This window comes from Trachurus japonicus, chromosome 4 (genome assembly GCF_045865225.1).
Source record: "Trachurus japonicus isolate A0001 chromosome 4, Traja_1.0".
Taxonomy (NCBI): Eukaryota; Metazoa; Chordata; class Actinopteri; order Carangiformes; family Carangidae; genus Trachurus; species Trachurus japonicus.
This window is the reverse complement of record NC_140910.1, coordinates 15071226-15095781: the sequence shown is the minus strand read 5'-3', so window position 1 is coordinate 15095781 and position 24556 is coordinate 15071226. Positions and strand designations below refer to the sequence as shown.

The window sequence follows — 24556 nt, the reverse complement described above, 5'->3', positions numbered from 1 at the left end:
AGAGTTATAATGCTCTATGATGTGTTATGCTAAATGTTATAAAGCCTTATGATCATTTATGAGTATTTATAATGATGGTTATACACGTTTATAAGCCAATTATAACACATTATAACTATATTTATAATGCATTATAAATGTGGGCATTGTCAGCGAGTTACTAACAATTATAACGTATTATAATACCTGACCTTATTAGTCTTGATAAAATGCTTTATAGTGTGTTATGATTATTGTTATAAAGCATTATGATCATTCATGAGTGTTTATAACTATAGTTATATAGTGCTATAACTGCATTATAACTCATAAGTATGATAATAATGCATTATAGAGATAGGCATCAAATAAAGTGTTACCACAATTTTTAAGTTTCTTATGCATGTTATCAACGCAATGACATGACATATTTCAAGTTCTTAAAAAAAGATGTAGATAACACATATCAGGTGTAAAAAGTAGTATGTCTGTCAATGATCAAAGGTTGTAAATGGCTTCAACATGTCTAGCACTAGCTAACTCCAAAATTCTTCACATTTAATGCTAACCAACTACAACCACCAAACAATACTTAGGCCGATTTACCATGGCAATAAATAAAAAGTAGAAGAAAGCAACATTTTAATGTAGCTACATTTACCCAATAGTAAGAAATGTGTGTGTGTGTGTGTGTGTGTGTGTGTGTGTAGGTGTGTGTGTGTGTAGGTGTGTGTGTGTGTGTGTGTGTGTATGTTTCCGTTTTTATCTGGTGTGCACCTGATGTCTTTCCTTCTCTCTCGCTCCCGATCCGCATAAAACTTAATGTTATATGAAAACAATAACTAGTAATAAAAACACAGACGTGCAAAATAAACGTAATGGAAACACTGTGGTCACAGCTGACCACAGCTAGCCACAGCGGTCTATGACAGCAAATTTGCTGAAAAGTTGCAGTGGCAAGGCCAAAGAATTCATGATTGAATTAGTTGAAATCGTGACATGACATCATAAAATCCTGGAGGGTCTGTATAATGTCCTATAAAAAAAAGGGTGGAATAAAAGTTATATTATATTGAGTATTTAGTAGTATTATGTAACACAGCCTCTGCAATGATAAGGAATGGCTTCTCTGTAATACATTCTATTGGTGGTGGTGATGGGGGTTCCAATGAACAGGAAAAGTGGGTGTGGCTGTTTTTTTCTCCACCAAGGAGTGTTTTGGGCGTAAAACTAATGTTTGCGATCAACTCAGAATCATGAAAAACCCCTAGTTTGACCCCTCACAAGATACTTCAGGCCAAATTTAACATTACGGAATGTTCAAAAATCCAGTTACGGGTACCCCAACTTTGAGTAGTTTTTTAGGGGGTTTCCCACGGGAGTTGAATTTCAACATTTTAAGACATGATATTACACACGTTCCTAAAGACAATTGTGAAGAAATTTCTTGGTAAGGATTTAGTTCCCAGATTTCCATATGTTGCCCTTACTATAAGGGACTTCTCACTCACATTGGCTTAAAAGTTTAGACTGAAAGTTCATTATTGTCCTTGTGAACATCAATCTACCATAAACACGCTCCTTGTCTTCTGAGCTAAGATGGACTGGAAGTCCATGCTCAGAAAAAAAAATGTCCATAACAATTGAGTAAAGATGGATGATGTGAATGTAAGCCCCAGAACAGCTGCTAAATGAGTTGAACCTTCATGCATATTTTAGAACAAGAAGATGCACAATACTGAAGATATTTAAAGAAAACATAGGTGTAGGAGCTACACTATCTTGACCCTGTTCAATGTACAAATGCACCCTGAAAATATGAAGGACTTTGGTTAATGCAGTAACTTTCATTTCCATATCCCAAATTCTACAAATGCTTGGGTGGGTCTTCAGAACATCACCAAAAGCCCTCAAGGAAGAGGGCATTAATTGTCTTAGTTTGACAGTTCTGTCAGTTTTGTTGCAGCACTTTCAGTCTGTTTTTGTTTGTTTTGTTATGTTTTTTTTTTAACTCCTCTACTCCATTACATAAAAATAACTTCGACAAAGTGACTTTGCATCTTGTTCTTCAATTTTACATCTCTAGTAGCTTTGAATCTGAGATCTTGACTTGAAATGATGATGTTACAAGATTTGATTCATACATTGGCGGACATGTTGTTGAAAAGACAGAATCACGGACGGAGTCTGAGGTTAATGACCTTCACGATTAATAATTTCCCTATACATTAAAAACAGCCATTTATTAATCCTATGAGGATGAATCTGATGCTGTGGACTTCCCTCTGGTTCCAATCTGGTGCAGGACCAAAGTGATAGGAACAGATTGCATTACCATGGCAACACATTATCCTACCATAACGTGGGAGGCATGGATCATGTATGATCCATGTTTAGATAGTATAATTACTCACCCGCCCGCAGGAGGGAACATTTATCTCTGTGTAGCTCTTGCATTATTATGATACAACTAGTTAATTTTGTCTGCTGTGAATTTAGATATCACCCGTATTTTTACGTGTTTACACAATGGTTTACTAGGCTAATAGTCCAGTCATTTTAGGCCAAAAAAGGGGTCAACGTTAAACAAATTGCAACAGAAGCAACCTCAACTGGTTTTGTATCCTCAACATGTCCTGAGTGTGGGAAAGAAAGCCCCGAAGAATCCCATTAGGGGAAAGTTTAGAAAAACACCCAAACATATCCCATTTATACGCATATACATTTTTTTTTCACGTGAGTAGGGTAAAATTTTTAACCTTTAGATATCTCCATGAAAATTACTGAGTTGATTACTTACATTAAGACAAACAAAAAATGTATTACAAGTTTTTTGAAATTCTTTGTTAACATGAGCAAATTTGCATAAATCTGCATACATTTGCATAAATTGCACCGTTTTGACGGCACATGTATATATGAAGTTGCTGTGGTGGTACCGGCATGAAAATTGTAATGAGTTGACTCCATCGGTCAACCGACAAGTTGACCACTTTAAATTTCAAGATGACTGCAATTTTTCAAGACAGCCACATCCTTAGTAGAGCAGGTATGACATGAGCCAACAGTGCATAATCCAATTACATATGGCTAATTTGCATACATACAGCACCTGATCTAAACATTGGGTAGAGCAGGTGAAAATGTCTTGTTCAATCTTGTTAACATATAATATGTTAACAAGATTGAACAAGACATTTTTTAACTGTAATATGATATTACAGTTAAAAACCTTAAGGAATGGAACCAAAGGCTACCCATGAGCATTAATAGAGACGGAGCGTGTCATACCTGCTCTACTAAGGATGTGGCTGTCTTGAAAAATTGCAGTCATCTTGAAATTTAAAGTGGTCAACTTGTCGGTTGACCGATGGAGTCAACTCATTACAATTTTCATGCCGGTACCACCACAGCAACTTCATATATACATGTGCCGTCAAAACGGTGCAATTTATGCAAATGTATGCAGATTTATGCAAATTTGCTCATGTTAACAAAGAATTTCAAAAAACTTGTAATACATTTTTTGTTTGTCTTAATGTAAGTAATCAACTCAGTAATTTTCATGGAGATATCTAAAGGTTAAAAATTTTACCCTATTCATGTGAAAAAAATGTTTTATATGCGTATAAATGGGATATGTTTGGGTGTTTTTCTAAACTTTCCCCTAATGGGATTCTTCGGGGCTTTTTTTCCCTCACTCAGAACATGCTGAGGATACAAAACCAGTTGAGTTTGCTTCTGTTGCAATTTGTTTAACGTTGACTCCTTTTTTGGCCTAAAATGACTAGTTCAGTCATTTTATGTCATAAAATGACTAGTTATGTCATAAAATGACTAGTTCAGTCATTTTAAGTTCAGTCATTAGTTCAGTCATAAAATGACTAGTTCAGTCATTTTATGAGAAAAGGTTGCTCCCACTTATAGCTGTCCATTAGTTACCTAGCAACATGATGTGTTAATGTAGTGGTATTGGTGAGAGTGAAGTCACACTGTGAGGCTAAGCACTAGGATTAGGTTTATGCAACCACTTTATTGTCTTGCAACATTGTATAATAGTATGATGATGCCCAGGCAAGTGGAATGGAGCCTGCTTCCCTTTGTCCCAGGAATAGAAATAACACGCACACACATGTGCACGCTCAGTTTCCTCATCAATTATTTCTCAAAGGGGGGATTTTAGCTCAGTGTTGCCCTAAATCGACCCTCTCCCATGATGTGACATGGACCAGGTGTTATTTTGGGACTTGAAAAAGCATTACACAGCAAATTCAGCTGAACTGGCTTTGTCCCTCATAAAATCAAAAACATACTGGTTGTACATGACTCTACACTATATCATCAGCCATTATGCCACCATTAACTAGTGTGGTCTCTACACCTACAGTAAAGTTGGATGAAAAAGAAAATTAATGATAATCACTTTTACTGCTTTTCATGAACAAAGGATATTGGTACAATGTTCCCAAAATCAAAATGAACAAAGTAGATGAAAATCAAACTATTTAAACAATCAAGCCTATTTCTGTTACATTTGCCTTCTGTAACCAGTTATTCTCATTTTGAAGCTTCTTGGACTTTTATTCCCCAGGTCCTGAGTTCAAAGGCCAGTGATTGGTTGCAGGCGCACACATATTTAAGAGATGAAAGTAGAGAAAGCTCTCTGTATCAAAATGCCTTGGTAAACACAGAAAGGTCAGGGAATAGATTCTCTGCTTTGAAATGTCAGCTGATTACTCTATAACTGGCAACATGAAGCTATTTGAAGGGTTTGTAAGATAAAAAAAAAAGGCTTTGCAGTGTGAAGGGGAGAGGGGTCAAAAATAGAGTTGTACTTGTATTGATCATATCAAACTGGCGCTTCATCAATAAAAGGCAGAGAGGCAGGTTTCATTTTCAGTCATTTTATATGTAAGATAAACAACTAGGTCAATCTGTATGCAGTCAAATGCTGTACATTTGTGTTTTGTACAAAATCGCGAGACAAACAAATAGAAAATACTGTAAGTGATTTATCATACATCCCATTCATTTCTAAATGCACCCTGTACCACTGTAGCTATTGTTGAACGCCCAAGGGACCAACAGTATCTTCTGAGGGTCCTGAAATGATAGAAGGATTACATTGAAAATAAAAATACCACATATTTCTATCAAACAAAATGATGTCCAGTCCTATAATTGTTAAATTATATCATTGCAAAATGAACTTTTTAGGTGCTTGATTTTTTTAAATCCTAAAAGAAAAAGAGTCCCCACTAAGGCCATGATCTCTGAGGAGGGGGTATGACTTCATTTTCAGGACTCACAAGCCAAAAGGTTTGGAAATCAGAGTTGCTGAGTATCAAAAAATCATATAATGTTGAATGTTAAATTGACTGCGACATTGTAATACTTTGACACCCTACAAAACAGTACAAGGCATCTTTTTGGCAGACTGTACCTTTAACATTCATTTATCGTCTTGTCCGCACAATGTTGCCTCTCTATTGCTTCATGACTCTACAAGAATTTTTTTTAACGGCTATTTCATTTTGGAATGAAAACTTAATTTAACTCACAATCTTGATCATTAGAAAACAGTGAAATAAACATAACAATAGAGCCAACGACATCTCCCAGTAATACCAATGCACTGTTCTGTAATATGTTAAAACAAGAATATTGGTAATCAGTTATCTGCAATGTTAAGTAGTACATGAATCATTGTTGTGTTGCAGAGCCCACAGAGGAATGGTTAAATGGAAAATAGAAATAAATAGGTGTTAAAGCGTGGTGGTTTTAGCGTGAACTCTCCCCTACTACATTCACTCCTACTGGCTTCAGGTTTATAGTTTCAACTTGGACCTTTGGTCACTGACAATGAACAAGTTCAAAACATTTCACAGCTTGACACAATCTGAATGTAGATGATTCCAGTGTGACACTAGTGGGTCTGAACCTGACAAAAAGTGATTAACTGTGGATATACACTGAACATTGGTATGACACGTGTCAACTGTAGGTGGGCCAAGCTTATTGGATGTTGTTTATATGGGACTTGGAAGACTTGATGAGATTTCATAGATACAGAGAGAGGCTGTTACTTTACCACACATGTCATCAACATCAACAACAAATGAGACAAATTAAATATGTATGAGAAAAAGGATAATTAGTGTGACAGACAATAGTATTATACAAAAATGCATTCTGGTAAAAAATCATGTAATTGTGCCCTATTATTTTTGCTTTGGCATTTTATGCTGTAATCTTGATTTGGTGGATTACAGAAAAATATACTGTTTGATTTAAATAGGATGAGCATTCAAAACAGCAACAAATCTTTGATTTTTCCAGTCCATGACATCTATCTTTGGTCAGTTCAAGGCAAATAGGATAATAGATGTTGTTAACAAAGATACCCAACACCTTGCCTTATGAGAGACTACAGCTGCAACAACAACAAAAAACTTGGGAATAAATCAAGAATGTTCTACTACATAATAAAAAAAAATGGATGCTTAGTAGAGAGATATACAAACAATATTTAATGAAATGTCTTCAAAAAATTCCGTAGTCCACGGTTGTTCAAATAAACTGGAATTACACTGGATATTGTAATTGCTACTAAAACTATTAATCTCCTTTGTTAGTCTATTAGTCAAAATGGATAAGGTGATTTTTTTCAGCTCTTGTCTTTCTGTAAAAATGTTGGCAAGTCTGTTTTTTATGCTGCTATAAACTGGACATCAAGAGTGGGTTTAAAGACTATTGAGTAAAGTCTTCATTTAAAAAAGTCCCAAATTTACTTTTATTGCAAGTTACTTATGGTTGCACTTCAAAAAATAAAATAAAGGACATATCTTTGAGATGAGTTGGAGTGTGAACTGAAAGGAAGACTGATGACTGATAAAAATACGGGGGGTTTGACTGATGCAGTCTATGTGGTGTTTTTGCATTTATATGGGTATAAAGGCCACGGGGCAACTACCATCTGAGTTTGTGGTTCAGTAAATGAGTGTGTTCACTCTTGCCGATTGTGTCATTGCACTATTTGGGATGACCGCCCTTTGAATTATTGACAGCATCCTCCAGTGACTTTCTGGTTACCAGTAGTCGCACTACATCTTCCTTCTTCTTTGTTAGTCTTTTCCGCGCCTGGTCGTGGGTCACCATGGTCATATCCCAGCCGTTCACCTTGGAAGAAGAGAAGAGTTTTGTTTGGCAAACCATGAAACCACTAAACTTGTGACTATGAGTGACAGTAGGAGGGTGAGCAGCACTGTTCCTGGTGCACACCTCCAAATAAAACACTCTAGTGTGCATGTAGTGCCATCTTGTGGATCTGTGGATTTTACAACCCACCTGCATAATTTTGTCTCCCATCATCAAGCCTGCCACATCTGCTGGTCCTCCTGGTGTGATCCTGGTGACATAGATACCCTACAGACAACAACAACAAATTCAATACTTATACAGTTGTACAGTATCTCAAATGCAGTCTATTCACCTCAAACAATACAGTAGGATATACAAGATGGCCTCAAACAAATATGAGGGATATCAATTAACACATAAACAAAGTAAATACAAAAAGGAAATTTCAGCAGGTAATGGTTGTAATGGCAACAGTTCATTCAAGCTATATTTTAGTGGCCTATTATTGATCAATATTCGCAATTATACTAATACAATTAGTTTAAAGCATCTGTTGCATAAACCAGTTACAACTAGGACTGCATCTAATAATTTGATTTTTTTAAATTGCAAATAACAAATTAATTTCAATAAAATGTCACAAAATAGAGAAAAATGTCCATCACATTTGTTAGACCCATAGGTAATGAAGCTGACTGTTGAAAGCCTGAGCCACCAAATGATTGGCCTTTTTCTTAAAAAAGTAGGCTATCTGTTAATAAAAAACGATTAGCCAATAGATTGGACAACTATTTTATCGTTATAGGAAACAGACACTTAAACAAACAAAGCAGAAGTCCATTCTTTTTTTTAGGTTAAATGTTGATCTGTGGTGTGGAGGAGAAAATGGCACAAGTGCATCTAAACTCAAATCCCCATGGGACAGATACATACATATAAGAAGAACACATAAAGGAAATTGGGAGAGGTACATGGGTGGAAGCTATAGTTACTAGTGCTCTGTACCATGGTGGTATAGCCTAGTATGTATTGGCGTATTTCTATATCTCCTGCTCACGTAGTTAAATACAGCAGGTAAGAGGTGACTTTGTATCAACCTGCAGTATTCATTTCTATGACCTCAGCTTGATGGGTCTGGTTTGTTCCCACCTCAGGCTACAGGTAATGTGTTCAGGCCTGTTTCTCAAGTATATCTCATCATAATGCTGCTGCAACATTGTTCCACAGAAATCCAAGGAAAACACAATTCCTAGTATCAATTTGTCAGCTGCGCAGAGCAGAAATATTCCCCACTTAAGTTTTGGAGCAAACCCTTCTAACTAGTCAGAGAAGGGCAACGTCAGGATGTGAGCTCACAGCAGTAAGTCAGTATGTAAACATGCACCTGGTTTTGTTCTCCTCTAATTCTAAATGATTCTACCTGAATCTCCCTGTGGGGATAAATAAAGGTTTCAATCAATCAATAACCTCAGGGTGGTGTCTACTGCTGGACGGCATCCATATTTATCTGACACAGCAAACAGGACAGGCTGCCTGTACTAGTCTCGTGCTAGAGTTGGTATGAACTGAAGAGCTTTGTGGCTTAAAATTTTATATATCTTTTTAATTGTAAAGTTTTGATGGGTGTAAATATGGTATGAGTCTTTACCATGTGATTTTGCACCAGAGTCGTCACACATGAATAATACCTTGATAATATTAACTTTGCCCCCATCAGCCACCTGTGGCTATAACGTATTAATATTAATAATATTAAATAATAATATTGGTTTGGATATTAACATCAATATCCAAATTGATAATAACAATGTCAAACAGTAGAAACATGCACCACCATGTGTTGCAACTTACTTTGTCGGCCTTGTCCTCAGAGAAAGGGTTCTGACCAGGGTCTTGGTCGATCCCTCCACCAATGCTGAAGCCCAGGATCAGACTCTCTCCATGCCGCAACTTTTGGATCTCAATTCGTTGCTGTTTCACAACAGAAAAACTTGATCAGGTCCCATCCAACAGAGACTAACCAGTCAAATCAAAAACACACATTGCAGTGACAAGTGCCATACTGAGGGGAAGGGTGGGTACCAGATTGTGGTTCACTGATAACGTTCCTCTGTGTCGTAAATCTGAACCGACGCTGGCCCACAACTGCTGCATGAGTCAACATCGTCTCTACACACAGTTGCTAAGTAAAAACTTGTTTTTCCAGAGCTGCATACTGGATGTTCTGATACTGGCTTATCTCTGTAAGTAACACTTTCTGTAACTAGTTGATTTCTGTTGCAATTTAAAAAAAAAAAAGTTTGTAAAATAATCCCAAAGTACAGGAGAACTGAAAATGTGGTTAAAGAACAAAATAAAACACTTGAAAACTAAGTCATACTCTAGCTAGCCAATCCTGTGAGGCAACGATGCATTGGTTTACCCACCACAGACATAGGCTATTTAACTAGATTTCAGTGCATGACTAATGGTGAACTCCAGAGTCTGGTCTCTAGTATTTGAAGTCCATCCACACTGAGGCGCAGACATTTCAATAGCACAGCAGCCCTGCCCTTGACACTGACAAGCAGCTGCAGGCTCGTGAAACCAGATGGACTGACAGTAGGACTCATCGCTGCACTCCCGAACACAAAGGCTGCTTGTGTGTAGTGATGATGAATAACCAGACAGTCTCTCGGTGGTGTGGCTGATACGAGGAAGTCTGAGGATGTCTGGGACTCTGTTTGCTAAGTGAGAGTCAGTCAGTCAGTAGCTACTTGCTGGCACTACAACACATTTCTATGTCCTGGTCAAAAATGTTTAAAGAGCTGACTGGTAAACCCTCTATAACTCTACCCTGGTAATTAGAGTAAATATGGAGGGTATCACCTTTATAGCAATACTTCAGTCTATTTCTATACATGTGCATGAAGAAGGGGCAGTGATTGAACAGCTGGTGGAGATTAAGCTGACATGCTAAGAATTTGCTGCATGAATGATACTTCAGTATCTCAGGGGTGTGTGACTGTCAAATCATCTGTGATCTCTGACAGACGTTCTTTGGATACTTTATAGACAAACACATTCATCAATTAATTAAAAAACACACACTGATTCATAATAAAGACAATCAATCTAAGTTTGTAGTGAAACTGAACCGGGGCTTGATTTGCTCCCCAGCCCTCGCTCTCATCTGGCCTGGCATCTATAGACTACCACTTCTTCGGACAGATAACTCCCAACTGTGATAATACCTGTAGCATTTGAAGGCAGCACGAAAATGTAGTAGTAGCCTACTATTATCTGTAACTCTGGTCCACTAGTAGGACACTGGTGACCATGTTGGAGTTAGGACATCAGCATGTCCTAATTAACAGTCAACTACAAAATGTAAGCTATGTTTTATGTCTCGTTTCAAGCTCCTATTTCGTGATGCACTCGTTGTCTTTTTTAAAAAAACAGAGTGAAAAGTATATTACTATAGCCAGCTAATGACAAAGCAGAAGTTAACACGAGTTAGTTAGTTCAATGTGTTGCCACATTTAACGTTAACGCCCTGAGCTCACGCCTGAACAATAGACTCAGCCCCACTCCCAAACTTACCACCACCGCGGTCACTGGTTGTCCCGGGATGAAGGCCATGCTGTAGCTGAGATGTCCGGGCTTAAATGTAACGTAAAATCTCGTTGTTGAAGTCAGATGAAAGGTTTTCGACGTTGGGACAACTTCCTACATGTCTACAAGAGGAGCAGCGGGATTGATACCTGGCTGGCTGGACAACAACGGCTTCCCACATGACGTCACCCCGCCTCCCCAGCGGATCGGCCCCGCGCGTTTTGTCTCACCGGCGTAACCGGGGAGGGCGGTGTTAAGCTGTTGGCAGTACACCCGTTTGCTCTGTGAAGCAACGTGTTACAAATCAAACTGTCCAAGGGTCCCGGGACAAGGCTGGGTGTTTCCCTTAAAAGGGAATGGCCTCTGGTGCCATAGATATGTAGTTATGATCCTGCATAGTTCATAAAATCAGAGCTCCACTGGTTCCACTGAAGATATCAACACTATGCTTTGCTTGAGTAGTGGATTTAGTGAGTAAAAAAGTTCTGTCAACTAATCCTGACAAATTTCTCGCTGAAAAAAAAGGGAAAATCTCTGAAAATGCAAATATTTTTTTATTCAGACCGTGTCTTCAACCTCACTAACAATGTTTACTCTTTTTGTAGGCTATAAGCAGTGGGGCGTGTTAAGTGTCTACACCATAATGGACAACATTTATCATAATGTTTGATGTTCCAAAGCTCCCAGGTAGGCTACATGCCTTAAAAATATTTTTTGTCAACTCGGGGAACTTCATTCTGCATCATAGCATAGTACTACTATAGGCAGTGAAGGTCAAGCATTACAGTATAAGTAACAAGAACAAAAACTTTTTAGATTATTATGGAAACTGTAAGTAAGTATTTGGTGTGCAGTTTGAAGTGCTTTTAGCGTTTCGTTTTAGGCTCTAAGTTTATATTATTGTTGTAAATATTGTAGTTTTTAACCAGATAAATACAGTTAATGATTCCTTTGCATATTGAAATGAAATGATCAGATTACTAAATGTGATTTAATAAAAATGTAAAAGTCAACTTGGAACTTCTACTATGACATATGGTATAAGTCAAAGCTGAACTGATTTCCTGCCACTAGATGGTAGGCTACTGTAGTTAATAAGACAAGTATTTTCTGCAATGGACTGTTCTGTTTCTGTGGACTGTTTTGACAGCCGTGATCAAGACTGAAGTAGCTACAGATTAATGTTTGGTTACAGCATACAATTTATTAATAAAAACAAAAAAGGAATTCTTCTCATTCTTATCGGCTAATGATTTTGAGCTATTGTTTCCAAACATTTACTCTAATCTGAGGCCGATAGATATTTCCATGTAATTAAGGCTCCCAGCAGAATTCAAAGCCATGTCATCACAGGCAACATCAGCAAACATGTCACCAAAGCCTTTTTTTTAATTTATTTTTTTTTTACATTTTTACCAAAGTCAGAAAATGCAAATGTCTGAGTGAGAAGTGAAGTGAAGAAAAAAATGCAGAACTAAACAGAAGTACAACAGAAACAGGAAACATGTAAATGCTCAGTATGGTTGAATAAAGTGGTTTCTCCTGAAGCCTACAGTGGACAATATGTACTATGAAACAAAGGACTGCAAAACCGTCATAATAACATTACAATCCAATACAGGTATATTTTCAAAGTGCTTTATTAACTCATATGGCTACATTACATGCTTTATATATTATGAGGTTATCATTACTATTGTTATTATTAAAAATCATACAACAAATATATCAGACAATGTAGCTATCACATTATCTAGGTAATTCATAATCCTCGTCTCCAGATGTTGTATGCACATGACAACATACGTAATTTTCCGTGAAATGTTGAAATGATGTGTCCAAAAGGAATGTGAATGTAAACTTAAAACACCTGTGAGGTTCCACTTTTACTTGCCAGACAAGTTTGACCAGTAAATTCTTTTTTTCTCCAGCTTCCCTGTCACAAAACTGATAACAAATCTTCATCTAGTGCTACATTCAGTGTGTGTCTGCTATATTCAAAGCAGTTGACTTACTGTGTCATTTCTGATTTCCATACACTGTATGAAACCAGTGACATTAGAAGAGATAAAGACCTATAAAGACTTTGATAAAACTTCCTCTTGCAGCTTTCTCATGTTACATAACCATGCAGATGGGGACCAACTTTTAGCCTGAATTTTAAAGCCTATCCAGTGAAGGGGGCAGAAAATAAGCTTCAGCCAGAAGCATTGTTGCACTGCTTCTTCTTAAGTAACTATGTTAATCAATACTCTCCTGATTGAAATAATGAATAAATAAAGTAAAAATATATCATCATAAGTCCCATTACTAATTACTGGAGAGTGGTTTAATCTATTTTATAATTTTAATCTTAACTTTGTGAGTAACTGCATTAAGATACACATATTCAGGTATGTACCAGAAAAGGTAAGGTAGTTTGCACAATGTACACATTGCAAGGTCTCTGAAGTTTAAAGGAATTGTTTAACATTTTGAGAAACACACCTTTTCCCTTTCTTGCTTTGAAAAGATACCACTTTTGTTTCTGTATGGTACATATGAAGCTATAGCCAGCAGACAGTCAGCTTATCTTAGCACAAACACTGACAACTAGCTTTGTCAACCTCTGTCCTGGTAGCCTTGTTGTTACTATGAGGTCAGCAAACATCCAGCTACCTCAACGCTTCCTGACGAGATACAGTCCAGCTATTTAACTTTAATGCGAAGGTTGAAACATGCATTATTTATCTTTTCTGGCGTTTCAATATTCAGTGTGCAGACTACCTCTCCTTTTATTGTATGCTGCTTTTCTGTCTTGGACCTACCTACTTGGAGTTGGGCATGCACATTATACATAGTGTATGGTTTGACCAAGTTATTTAACATAGATTCAGACAATCCACGATATGCTATTGGTTATGTTTGTCTAAGGGAGGAGATGTGTATCAGTAGCCTGGTGCAAAAGGAGGGGGTGGCAGGTACTCCTGTGGTAACACGCCATCACTCAGCGACACATTATGATGAACATAGGAAAATGGCGCACTACTGATGGTCTCCTCCTGTGTGATCTCCTGGTACTCATTCTCTGCGATTCCACCCTTGGCCTCCACATCGACCTCCGTGTACATATGCTCCTGCGATGTGCTTCTCTTCTTTTGGAATTTCTTCTTCAGGTTCTTTAGGTTGCTGACAACTGACGGCTTCACTTCAGTGGCCATGGCTGTGGAGGGACCCTGAGGTGCGGAGACTGTTCTGATACAAGCTTGGTTCTGCTTCGGTGGAGGCAGACAAGTCCGAGCTGGGACTTCAGGAGGCTGGTTGGATGGAGGGTTGTCGGCTGAATACATCTTCCTAGGCTGTGGCATAGGCTTGAGGTCATAAAGAAGGGGCATACAGAATAGAAATCTGTTAGAAAATAAAAGCACTCCTTACATGTGAATGTTAAAGCCACTGAGAATGTAGTTTCAAACCTTATGTTACTATGAAAAAATCATGACTAAATAAGAACCACTCAAGCTAAAGTTAAGAATAAGACAATAACAGATGATAGCTAGATGTTTAACAATAACCAAGACAATGAGACAATCACCGAAAATACCTAAATTTCTCACATTACAACACTGATGTTTTCTGGGCTTTTAAATCTTCACTTCGTAGAAAATTTACAAAGAACACTTGATTTCAACAAATTTAGGCACTATGAATAAAAATCCTTTGTACCAAGAATTAAGCTAAAAAAAAATCATTATTCCCTCAGTAACAGGAATCTAGTGCCAATAATAAATGTTATAAAGTCAGTATTACTTTGGCTGGGAGTGGGGAGGCCATGTGTGGATATTCTTCTTTCAAATTTGGGTAAAGCCTGTTTGGCTGGCTGCTTGGAAACTGGGCCGGGGAGTTGAAGAGGTTGGTTGGCCGATAAGGAAGGGCAGGTGGGATGCCATCCACTTGTGATTCTGGGAGGCTCCTGTTGAGTTGCTGAGTTGAGTTGTTTTGTGGCAAACTGGCGTTGGGTTTTGGATGTCTTTGGGGAAACAGAAGTTCAGCGTAGTCGGTCCTGTCATTTGAGGACTTGCGTAACAGAGGGAAAAAGAGACAGAACATGATCCATTTTGTGATTGTTTTGGTGTGCATGTGGTGAGCAAATAAGCAAATATTGTGGTATCAGAAAGTAAAGGAGACTTTGTTTCCACTCTAAATGCGTGCACAGTGAGTGTACTGTGAGCAATTTTGAAGCACAGATGGTCTATTGTTGATGATAACTGATGCAGCTGAACTTCAAATTCTTAACTTAAACATAAAACTGAAGGTGAGTGCAAGAAATACAATAATGGCCTACTAACTGCAATGTAGTGAGTAACTAGCAACCAGAATGCAGGTATGGTAATAAAGACATTTCCCTACCTGTCCACAAGCAACAGTCAGAAACTCAGTGAAAGGCATGATGGGATTTCTACGATGAAAGTCCACAAGATCCTGCAGAGACCGGTGACGCCTGTTTTCCCCCACTATGATGTATTGGCCATCTTCCGATGCGTCGATCATAAAATGCCTGCAGCGGTCATCAGTGCTGAGGAATCGAAACAAGAGTGAAATGGACTTTGAACTGTTTGGCTGAGTGTATAAAATTAATACCATTAATTCTACACAAACATTTACCGATATGAGAGAGTGTAGCCAATCCTGGTCTCACTGACTCTGATAAGGAAGTATCCGGTAGGCTTAGGCATGAGCAGTTCCTCTGCCGTCCTGCACAAATAATTAACATGCTCAAATTTCCACAGACAAAGGCCCATTCCACACATGTGTTTTAATCTGTAAATGAATTACCAGTTTTACGTGGGATTGTATAAACTAAATGGAATTAGTTGTCTGTAATAATCACTGTAGAAATCTGTCAGCTATGAAGCAGCTTCAACACATTATCAATACGGTGCACTACAGTCATACAATCAAATAGTAAACTGACGGAGCACACTTTAGCTATAGCAACCCATATATTACAATGTTATGAATGTGCACGGGGTGTGAAGGAAGAATGAATGTGTTAGAGCTAAATTTATGCTCCCATTAAGTACCAGAAGGGTAAAGTTCACCTCTTGAGATGTTACTTCAATGACTGAAAACAAACATTTGTTGCTAATGTGGTTTTGAGTTTTCACCACCACTCAAAGGGACAGGCTACATGCTACACACAGCATGTGGGTTGAGAGTCGAGACAATTTTGACTCCTGTGGTCATGTGGTTATCAAGCACTTCCTGACAAGTTTTAATTACTTCCTGAAAATGCTTTATATTCAAGATTTTTACCTGTTTTGTTTAGGCAAGTAGAAATCTGAATCTGTATTTTATGGCTTGTCTTTGTGAAGTACTTGTACATACCGTAGCTGCACATATGAAGTTTTACCATTGTTTTTGATATGACACTGAGGTTAATTGTTCAGTAGAGAAAAAAACATCAACACATATTATAGATATAAAATTCTGACATTAAAAAAAAACAACAGCATAGAATAACAACAACATAACATGAAAACATAAAATGATGTTACATTCCTCTTACTTCCTGGAAATGATCCCATGAAACCATTCTGGCACTATACCGTTCCTGATCACAGTCCGGAGCTGGGACTCTTTGAACCAGGTGAAAGCATCTTGTTGTCCTTGCAATGACTGACTCCACTCCATCATCTGGGGAAACAGCTCATTTAATCTTCTGTCTTTTGTAAAAAAAAAAATTAAAAAAAGACTGTGCACAAAGACCTGCAAAAGTATTATTCACATTTCACTGTCCATACACAAATACATTCATTGCATACTGCACATAGTGAACATATCTAGCATGAGCTGCCAGTAAAAGCCTTGTGTGGACTGATGTGGCTCCAACACTGTTCCTTATCTCTACTTTCTAAAGTAGAGCGATACCAAAAAAGAACATAATAAACATATTTTTTCATTTTCTCAAACTTAAACATTACATTTAAAGACTGTAGTTTGAGCATTCTAACTAGTAAAACTGATAAGCGCTGCTTACAGAAATCGTACTCACCTTTCCTGGCAGCTTGCTTGATAAAAATGACACAGCAGATCACTCACGCACCTGACAACACCTGTTTGGGGGCGGAGTTAAAACCACACAGAATAGATGTATTATACAACTCCACCCACTTAAAAAAAACGTCTATACAAAAGATAAACAATTGCCGTCTGTTATGTTGTCATATATAGTGAATATATATGGGAGTGTAGCCTGTACCCAGGTGAATCGACAGGCTTCAATTCTGCCTTCTTCAGCCATCATTACACTCCATTACTGTAAATTAGTATCAGTCCATTCAGCTGCAGACTTCAGAGGAAGTGGCAGGAAGTGCAGTTTAATGAGACTGTTGGTGTTGTCAAGTTGGATTCTAATATATAATGCAATGCAACACAGTATCATAAAATATATTTCTGTTTTATGATGTATCTATGTATGATGTTTGTGTGTGTGTTGACTGTCTGGTGATTTAATACTATGCTAATGCTGATGTTTACATGTCCTAAAGCACCTTTGCAGCAACTTCCATCTGCTGTTCTAATCAAATAGGAACCTCTCACAAACAGGAACTATCTCAACAAAAAGGTTCATGGTCTTTGGTCTCATTGTTGTTGCTGACATATTAACTATTCAATGAATCAGGTCACTGAAAATTCCTAGTTGAAGGCCACTTTGAGGAAAGTACAGAACCAAACTGGTAAGTTTCCCTCCCACTTGAGGCCTGTCTGTGTAAAATAATAACTGAAAGGTCAAAGTCTTTCTGGCATGGTTTCTCTTCATGCTGCTGTGTGGGGAGGAAATACTTTTGGGGTCCCTTCTTCGTTTATATACAAAGAATACACACACAATACTGCCTGATACCAAATTTCAAACCACTATAGGTGACTACAGTCAGTTTTATGCGTCATGCCATCAGCTGCGGCTGCTCTGGGTGGTGTGCAAAGTTGTAATGAAATATAGTGCAGGCAGCAACAGGTGCAGGCCTCGGACCAGAAGGTGGTTGTATTGATACATGTCTTCGGTGTTGTGTCATGTCTGGTTTTGTTAAAATACACAACTGGCGGTCAGTGAATGCTTTTACTACAAGGGGAGTGTATGGGCAGATTAGGATTTGAACACCCCCCCACCCCTTTCTACCAGAAATACTTATGTCTCTCAAGATCCCCCCATCATGACAACGTAGCTTCCTGTGTTTCAGCAGGCAGTGCTAAATGCAAAACAGTTGCACATCACAGGCCAAAAATAAAGATGAACCAGTGTGCAAAGGAGCAAATTAAATACAAGACAGAACTGCAGGTTACAGACATTCAGTGATCACTCTTTGGATAATGACATAATTTGTATAGAATGGGCATAAAACTTTGAATGACAATCAAAATATAAATCTAGATACACAACAGATACAATTTGGATTTGTAATGAAAAGTAAAATTTTGATTATTAAAAAAAATCATGCAAATGTTTCTTGGACATGAATTTCTATGGGAAATGGACTATGGGCATTTGCTTAATGCCACCATTGTTACCAATGCCATGGTTTGTTTGTTTGTTAGCCAGCAGGATTACGCAAAAAATACTGAAGCAGTTTGCATGAAACCTGGTGCAAAAAAGATCAGATGTGTGGCAGAGTAGGACCTGTTACAGTTTGGTATGGATCAAGTCCAGAGGCCTGAATTTTAGAGATATTTTAATTAGTACCTGTCTTGATGTTTGATTATAAGGGGATTAAAAGATCAAACATTATCAAAACATGTTTTAGTTAACCATGTGATATATCACATATTTAATACACAAAAATTGTATATGGTGCAAATACAATAAGTTGACTTAACATTTTTAAGAATCTCATTTTTAATAAATCATCAAAGTACACTTATCTACAAAAGGTGTAGATCAATAAGATTTATGAAACTACAGTACAATCATTGTAGATCTTATTTACAATTGCTGAATTATTTTTTGTTTATTCCCCATGAAATCTATCAAGCATCAGCAATGAAATCCAAATTTGGTTAAGGACTGCTGAAGATGTGCTGACTGAGGAGTGGCAGATTTAAAATGGGAGATAATTACAATTGGCTCCAATCAAAAGAAAAGCAGAGATCATTTTACACACTGAATTTACGCCAAACTCAACCCCAAAAACTGCATTTTTTTTCCATCTTGGAGAGCCTGATAGGCCATTCAAAGATGACAATGATGATTTCAATCCACAGGTTAATGCAGTCCATGCAGTTGCAGACCCATTTCAGCAGAACCAGAAATAATTTGCACTCACTTTTCAATCAATTTCAAATAATTCTTGCACCTACACAGCTCAATGTAACCAAATACAATAGAATTTGGAGAGACAGCAGAAAAATAACAGTAAGAATCCTATGCACATTTCTAGTCTCAAATAAAGCTTGTGAAGTCAAATGTGCAAAGCTTTTTGAGGTTTTCTACGCACCCAGAATGCATAGTTCAGACGGCCATGATACTGGGCCAAAGGAGAACAGGGGAGATATCTGGGAAGAGGTGTGTGTGTGTGTGTGTGGGGGGGGCACAAGAGAAAAAAAAAAGGTCGAGAGAATGTGGGGTCAGGGCATCTGGGGTTCCCAAAAGCATGAATAGAGGTGAAAGTGTATAAAAAGCTGGGGGGAAAAACATATCAATGAATGGGAATGTTGTTATGAGGAAAACATCTTTAAATCTTAGGCCATGTCAGTGCTCAGATGTTTTCAGGAATCCCAGAAAGGGTACAAGGAGACGTTGTGCATGGATATTCTTTGCTTTCAGTTAAGACTTGCAACAAACTCAACAAACGTTAAGAACTTTTCTTTACAGAAAGAACAAAGAAAAAGTGCATAATCAACAAGAACATAAAAGGGCACTTTGTCATTTGGTGCTATGTTTTGTTTCACTCCATAAATACTGCTACAGCACAGCCCCTATCCAAGGCCCAGAAATCAGTTGTATACATGTTCCCCCATAGGAACTGACAATAAGAAGTATGAATGTATAAAACAATGATTTCATCGTTGTGGTTCCTTCTAGGCCACTGCTGCGTAACTGCATTGCCTCCAGGTGACAAGAGTTAGGTATTGCTAGTCCAACTATACAAGTGCATGAGATAATTGTCTTCCTCAACCCTAAACACACCTTGTTTCCCTAACAACAAACTGCAATACCTAAAAGTGAGGAAAGCAACTACTTAAGGAATCTGTGTGCCATTAAAACAAGTATATGTTGTTGTCAAGAACCCAGCCTTACTGCAACCATTTGAATACTTAAGACAGACAAAATCTGGACTCTACATACACTACATTGCACATTAAAGTGTTCACAAGAGGAGAGAATGGAATGTTTCAGCCTAAGAAATCAACGGAAAGACGAGTGGAAAAGGTGGACAGAGGACATGTAAACTCCAATGCTGATATGATAAGTAAAATGCACTGGCACTACTGTTTCATAATCAATAATACATATTTACATGTTACTTTTAACTAATGTGGATATACAGAAATCTTGGCCACCCAGCTCTTATACATGTTGTATAATTTTTTTTTTTTTAAACTGCACTCAACTAGGATTGTACTCTGCACACCTTTGAGACCTACAGTAGGTTGCATTATTCAACAGGTTGACTATATAAAAATCAGGAAGCCCATTGGACTAATAAGCTTATTCTGGAAGTATATTTTGGGCTACTTGGGGAATGGATTGAATAAATAAGACTTCATCATGTGACAAGTGAAAAAAAACACCTAGGCATCAGACATTATCGTAAGATGATAACCCAAAGGCAAGGAACAAGGAGTTTGATCACTCTCTGTGTCTCACAAGGAGGAAGTCTTTAAAAAGTCAATAAGATTTAAGGAATTAAGTAGAAAAATTAATGGATAGAACTAAGGACCAGCTGTTAAAAAAGAAAAAAAAAAAGATATTTAGCATGTAACAGAGGCCACAATAGTTAGATCCACAGGTGCCAAAGGAAGACTGGTAAACCAAGGTAGCAATAAATTTATGTTGTTCGTAGTACATAAACACAGGACAAACCAGAAAGAGGAGGAAGACAAGTGGAGGAGGATAAAAGAGAGAGATCTGAGTGTGCTCTGTCCAGTTCTGTCCAGTGGGGGACACAGTTAAGGCGATGGTGGATGCCGACGCTACCGTTTCTTCACAGGAGCGTGCAGCGGAAGAAACTGCTCTTCTTGGGCTGTTCAGTAATCTTTACTCCTTGACTGCTGCCCTGCGGGTTGTTGCCCTCCTAAAATACACACACATGACAAACCACAAGTATGAAAACGGCGAAAAAACACCATTACATGACATAATCCAGACACCACAGGCTGCGTACAACACTGCCAGGCGTCTCGCAGTTAAGTTTCCACTGTTGGACATTCTTACCAGCTTCTTGTCCATTTTTGCTTTGATGTCTCTGGCGAGGGTGAGGAAGGCCTGCAGATGAAAGAGGTAAACAAATTAAACTACAACAATGGAGGTGACTGGAGGTGAACCAGTGGTTCTGGACAAGGAAGGTTATGGGTTCAAATATAAGCAACAAAACCTATTTTATATATCCTTAATCATCAAAAATGATATTGCAAAAATGAACATGATAATAAACATGATCTGAGGTCTCAGTAAATGAAACAATTTAATTGGATTTTGTTTGTTAAGTGGACCTAAGACAACTGATTAGCTGACTGCAGCTTTCAGGAAACAAGGATAACTCAAAATAAGGAGCATCAGTCTACTGAGATTGTGTTCTATTTTGCTTTACAGTCTGCAGCTATTGAGTAGTGGTCTATTCTTCAACTGTTCTATATAAATAGGTAAAAACTTCTTCTAATCCCTCCTGTGCTGTGGATTACTCAAAGTCTATTCGTGCTAAACATGCAGACCAAATGACCAAGTGCTCTTAACAATACTTTCAACTGTGAATGGACAAGGGCAGAAAAAGGGTGAACTCACATTCTCAACATTGATGTTTGCCTTTGCACTGGTCTCCATGAACTTGATCCCGTACTCCAGTGCCAGCTGACGGCAGGAAGACAGAGACAGACCGAGTGTCAGTACAGATATTACATAACATCGGTGAGAGAGCAAGGTTCGGCGTTTCCAAAGTTCTCAGCACACTTATTTCTCATCAGTTCATCTCTCTATACCTTTTCTCCTCTTTCTTTGGACACCTGTCGCTTGTCATTGACATCACATTTGTTCCCAAGGACCATCCTCTCCACATCTGCTGAGGCATGCTGTGGGTGAGGCATTGGTGAACAGACAGGAAAATTGAAAAGTAAAATGAGTTTGATTTGTGTATCTGTAAATAATAATCTCAAACTAAAACACACATTTGTACACAGTAAAGGTGAATAGCAACCTTTGTGTATTGGTTAGCATGTACACCTATAACCACAAACATTTTCCTAATATGAAATACTTTACCTCTTCTATATTCCTTATCCAGTTTTTGATGTTGTCAAAGGACTTCTCGTTGGTAATGTCATACACTAACATGATGCCCTGGAGAGTTCATAGAGAAGAAGACTTCAGACAACTGAGCAGCCAAACACAGTGAAATCATTTCTCACTCGTTAATCAATTGTCTAATGTTGTTTTCTGCTGTTCCTGCTGACATGTATTAGTGATAGATTACATAATTGTATAGCATCAAGTGAAAGCAAAACACTAGAAGTCAAAGTCAACAAGGATCAATTAGGTGCCCGAGTTAAAAGCCATGCAGGCATCCAGTTAAACTTGAATTAAAGGAGGGGTTAACAAAAATACCACAATAATGATTAAACCGTGTGCACCACTGACTTCCCAGACGGGTGTGGCTCTGGCACCTCTGAGTCGAAGTGCGCTGGTGTGAGATGACCACTACACTTGGGTCCCGAAGATAATGGGCTGCAAGGCTAATGAGGCAACTTACCATGGCTCCTCTGTAGTAGGCTGTTGTGATGGTCCTGAACCTCTCCTGTCCTGCCGTATCCCTACACAAAATAACATACTTTTGAACATCACAAAATACTTTAAAGTTGCGTATTGTCACACAGCTAAATCCAACTCCAAAAGATCTTTGTTAAAAATTGAAAACCAGCAACTTTGAGGACTGTATGGAAAAGGACTTTCACAGACGTTGCTCTGATGCTCATGAAGTCACAGGGTCTCATTTATTCATTCAACACGTATTTAAAAAACATTGCCTAGATATTTCTTTAGACTAGTAGAATACACCTTTGACAGCACCAGACTGGTTTGCACTTAATTAAATCATGAAATAAACCAAACATCGATTTTCTCATATCTGGTTGGACAAAAAGTGAGCACATCCCCAAAGTCATTTTTATAGTACATACAGTGATTACTACTGATGACAGCTACAAAATTGTCACATGATGAGTTTAAATTGTCTAAATAGAGCAAAATATACAAATAAAACAAACACTAGGATGTGGGTGTTATCAAAGGAGGACACAAAAGTGATACCAAATTGCTGATACTGTCATGCTAATGTTATCGTGATTTGTTAAAAACATTCAATTTTTGCTCTGGTGTACATAATCATTCAGATTCAGCTCACAGTCAGTTCCCTGTCTATTCACCAACATGAATGTAGTGCATGCATAATTTCAATGATGCAGTCCCTGAAATGTTTTTGTTTTTACAGAGCTCATCTAGCAGCAACAGTTTGTTGTGCATTGTTTGTTACACTGGGGGGTGTTTCTATATGGGGCACACAATATAGTAAAGGCACCTCCCAATGTACAGAAATCTTCCTATATAATCCTCATGAGAGTGGGAGTTACAGCTGGCCTGCTGCATTACACAATTATAGTTTCACTGTTAAGTTAATACACTGGAAAATTAGTGTTACTTGTCCTCCATCTCTGAATGTTTCAGTGAAGCTGTGACATTAAACGCATGACGGGACTTTCTTACCATATCTGTAGTTTGATCTTCTTCCCATCTAATTCTATTGTTCTGATCTTGAAGTCAATACCTGCAAAAACACATTATTCACCCACGTTAGGAACAACAAACACTGAGGATGATTGTGTTGCCATGAGGATGATGTTATCACTGTTGCCAGTGTAAGTGTCTATAGTGGTTGTCGAGGTCATTAATACTTTCTGTGACGTTGGCTAAGAAAGTGCAAAGTACAGGCAGCTGGTCATATGAAAGAGAAAATGACACTGCCCCTTGTCGCTAGCTCACTCACAGACTTTGTAGCTCCTTAGCTCAACTCGCCATGATTAATGTGAGTCTAATGTTCACGTAGCGGCTTGTTTGTGGGGATAGCAAACATTCAGGTACTTTCTCAGCACCGGTGTGAGTTAAAATAGCACTGATAGTTGTGGAAAAGCCCCTCTGACAAGGCTGCTTCCTGACTAGCCTGTAGCACAACATGAACGCTAGCCAGAAAACTTAGCAACAAATTAGCCCGACGGGATGGGCTGCTCCTGAAGACACTTCATCGTTCAAGACATTTCAGCAAAAATGTTGACTTTTCCTTACCTATAGTAGAGATAAACGTTGAGTTGAAGGCATCTTCTGAAAATCTGAATAGCACGCAGGTCTTTCCGACGCCTGAATCGCCGATTAAAAGTAGTTTAAACAAGTAATCGTAAGTCTTCGCCATGTTATTAGCTAGCTTACTACTGCGGATATCCCGCCCGGTGTGGAGACAGAGACGTCACTGCGGCGAGCTGCCGTGTGGTCAAATCAACTGCCACTCTGCGCTGCCGTCGTGTTCCGGAAGTCGGGCGCTTCCGCGGTGGGTGTGCTCGTTTTCATGTAAATGGTCACCCGGACTATTATGGTACACGCTTTTAATTA

The 24556-nt window shown here is 38.3% G+C and overlaps 3 protein-coding genes across 5 annotated transcripts; all 3 read right to left on the bottom strand.

Moving 5' to 3' along the window:
- Positions 1-4867: 4867 nt before the first annotated feature.
- Positions 4868-10929, bottom strand: tax1bp3 (Tax1 (human T-cell leukemia virus type I) binding protein 3). Of its 2 annotated transcripts, XR_015035710.1 has the most exons (5): positions 10702-10929; positions 8971-9090; positions 7327-7404; positions 5285-7158; positions 4868-5250 (listed from the first exon to the last, which is right to left on the bottom strand). XR_015035710.1 is itself a non-coding variant. In XM_085774229.1 (4 exons), exons 1-4 carry the CDS (start codon positions 10738-10740, stop codon positions 7012-7014), a joined length of 384 nt encoding a protein of 127 aa, XP_085630355.1. In that variant the 5' UTR covers positions 10741-10929; the 3' UTR covers positions 4868-7011. The 2 variants fall into 2 exon arrangements, 1 of the variants encoding a protein (XP_085630355.1); XM_085774229.1 differs by having other exon boundaries at positions 4868-7158.
- Positions 10930-13620: 2691 nt separating this feature from the next.
- On the bottom strand, positions 13621-16882 carry hsh2d (hematopoietic SH2 domain containing). Of its 2 annotated transcripts, XM_085774248.1 has the most exons (6): positions 16745-16882; positions 16259-16386; positions 15355-15444; positions 15100-15265; positions 14500-14766; positions 13621-14063 (listed from the first exon to the last, which is right to left on the bottom strand). In XM_085774248.1, exons 2-6 carry the CDS (start codon positions 16384-16386, stop codon positions 13641-13643), a joined length of 1074 nt encoding a protein of 357 aa, XP_085630374.1. In that variant the 5' UTR covers positions 16745-16882; the 3' UTR covers positions 13621-13640. The 2 variants fall into 2 exon arrangements, with proteins under 2 accessions (XP_085630374.1, XP_085630375.1); XM_085774249.1 differs by lacking the exon at positions 16745-16882 and having other exon boundaries at positions 13621-14053; positions 14490-14766; positions 16259-16444.
- A 1683-nt stretch (positions 16883-18565) lies between these two features.
- LOC146988666 (ras-related protein Rab-8A) lies at positions 18566-24418 on the bottom strand. Its single transcript, XM_085774246.1, has 8 exons — positions 24236-24418; positions 23660-23720; positions 22650-22710; positions 22163-22240; positions 21883-21972; positions 21689-21754; positions 21122-21172; positions 18566-20981 (listed from the first exon to the last, which is right to left on the bottom strand). The coding sequence occupies exons 1-8, from the start codon at positions 24357-24359 to the stop codon at positions 20892-20894; spliced, it is 621 nt and encodes a 206-aa protein (XP_085630372.1). The 5' UTR covers positions 24360-24418; the 3' UTR covers positions 18566-20891.
- Between the last annotated feature and the right edge of the window lie 138 nt (positions 24419-24556).